The 1,786-nt window shown below is 58.6% G+C and overlaps 1 protein-coding gene across 1 annotated transcript in view; it reads left to right on the top strand.

Annotated features, from left to right (window-relative positions):
* Positions 1-6: 6 nt before the first annotated feature.
* The window catches only part of KANSL3 (KAT8 regulatory NSL complex subunit 3), a 28,837-nt gene continuing 27,057 nt past the window's right edge, over positions 7-1,786 (top strand). The window contains exons 1-3 of the mRNA XM_057387522.1: positions 7-69; positions 687-818; positions 1,452-1,568. Of these exons, the coding sequence (XP_057243505.1) occupies positions 708-818; positions 1,452-1,568 (228 nt within the window). The 5' untranslated portion in view covers positions 7-69; positions 687-707. The remainder of the gene's footprint in view (positions 70-686; positions 819-1,451; positions 1,569-1,786) is intronic.

Here is a 1,786-nt window from a genome sequence, read left to right as displayed (position 1 = left end):
CTGGTGGAGACCCTGAGCCTGCCTGTGCTGGCTGCTTACCTGGACGCCCTGCAGACCCTCAAAGGAAAGGTGATCAGAGCAGGGGGAGCCTTGGCTGCTCCAGGTGATGTTCTGCCTTGGCACAGCTGGGACAGGGAGGAGCAGGGAGGTGTTACCCCGTGTTTTGGGGATGTTCTGGCTCAGTCCCAGTGTTTTGGGGCAGTTTGCTCAGTCCAGGTGTTTTGGGGGTATTTTGGGGTGTTTTGGCTCAGTCCCCGTATTCTGGGAGTGTTTTGGCTCAGTCCTGGTGTTTTGAGGGTGCTTGCTCAGTCCCTGTGTTTTGGGGGTGCTTTGGGCATGTTCTGGCTCAGTCCCCATATTTTGGGGGTGTTTGTGCAGTCCCTGTGTTTTGGGGGTGTGTTGGGAGTGTTTTGGGGGTGTTTTGGCTCCGTCCCTGTGTTCTGGGAGTGTTTTGGCTCAGTCCCCATATTTTGGGGGTGCTTGCTCAGTCCCCGTGTTTTGGGCGTTTTGGCTCTGTCCCCTTATTTTGGGGGTGCTTTGGGCATATTTTGGCTCAGTCCCCTTATTTTGGGAATGTTTTTGGGGTGTTTTGGCTCAGTTCCATGTTTTAGAAGTGTTTTGGCTCAGCCCCTGTGTTTTTGGGGTGTTTTGGCGTGTTTGCTCAGCCACCCTGGCTCTGGTTGCAGATCCCCACGCTCATCGACAGGATGCTGCTGTCCTCCACGGCCAAGACAGGAGCGGCAGGGGCCGAGGCGCTGTCCCTGCTGCTCAAGAGACCCTGGGACCCCGCAGTGGGGGTCCTGTCCCACAACAAACCCGTGAGTGCTTCTGGGGGCTCCCACCTCAGCTTTGGGCTACCCCTCCTCTGCCTCTGTCTGCTCCCCTGCTTTAGAATTGCTCCATGAATGGAAGGGGTCACTGACCCACCCCCTGTCCCTGCACAGACACCCCAAAACCCCCTGTGCCCCCCTGTCAGCGCTGCCCAAACGCTCCTGGGGCTCTGGGGCTGTGCCCAGCACCCTGTGGGGACAGAAGAACCTTTCTCAAAATCCACCCCAAACCCCCCTGGCACAGCCCTGGCCATTCTCTGGGTCCTGTCACTGTCACCACTGAGCTCAGGGTCTGTCCCTGTCCCACAGAGCTCAGGTTCTGTCACTGTCCCTGTCCCATGGAGCTCTGTCCCTGTCCCATGGAGTTCTATTCCTGCCTCAGTGAGCTCAGGCTCTGTCCCTGGCCCTGTCCCCATCCCTGTCACACTGAGCTCGGGCTCTGTCCTGCACAAAGGAGGGGAGTCCTCTCTTTTCACACCTTACCTTGGGCTATCCTGAGGGAGCTTTGCCTTCAGAAGACGATTATTAACGAGCTGTGCAAGGTTCCTCCCTGTTCCCTGTGTCAGGGAGGTTTTTCCTGGGAGCTGCCGTCCCTGACATGGTTGTGGTTGGACTTTGCAGAGCAAACTGCCCGGATCCCCCCTGATCCTGATCGCTTCCTCCGGCCCCGCCAACTCCATGTTCCCCACGTCCCGACGGCACCGCTTCTGGCAGTCCCAGCTCTCCTGCCTGGGAAAGGTCTGTGGGGCTGACTGTGTGGGGCCGGCTCTGGGGCTGACTGTGTGGGGCTGGCTCTGTGGGGCTGGCCCTGTGGGACTGATTTTGGGGCTGGCTGTGTGGGGTCGGCACTGGGGCCGGCTGTGTGGGGTTGGTATAGGGCTGGAGCAGAGCGGGTTTGCATTGGGAGTTTGGGGAATTCTCCAATCCCATTGGTTTTAGTGGTTAGGATTGAATCC

Source organism: Malurus melanocephalus, unplaced genomic scaffold (genome assembly GCF_030028575.1).
Source record: "Malurus melanocephalus ecotype Western Australia unplaced genomic scaffold, MMel_1.1 scaffold_1240, whole genome shotgun sequence".
NCBI classification, from domain to species: domain Eukaryota; kingdom Metazoa; phylum Chordata; class Aves; order Passeriformes; family Maluridae; genus Malurus; species Malurus melanocephalus.
This window is presented reverse-complemented; position numbering and strand designations above follow the sequence as displayed.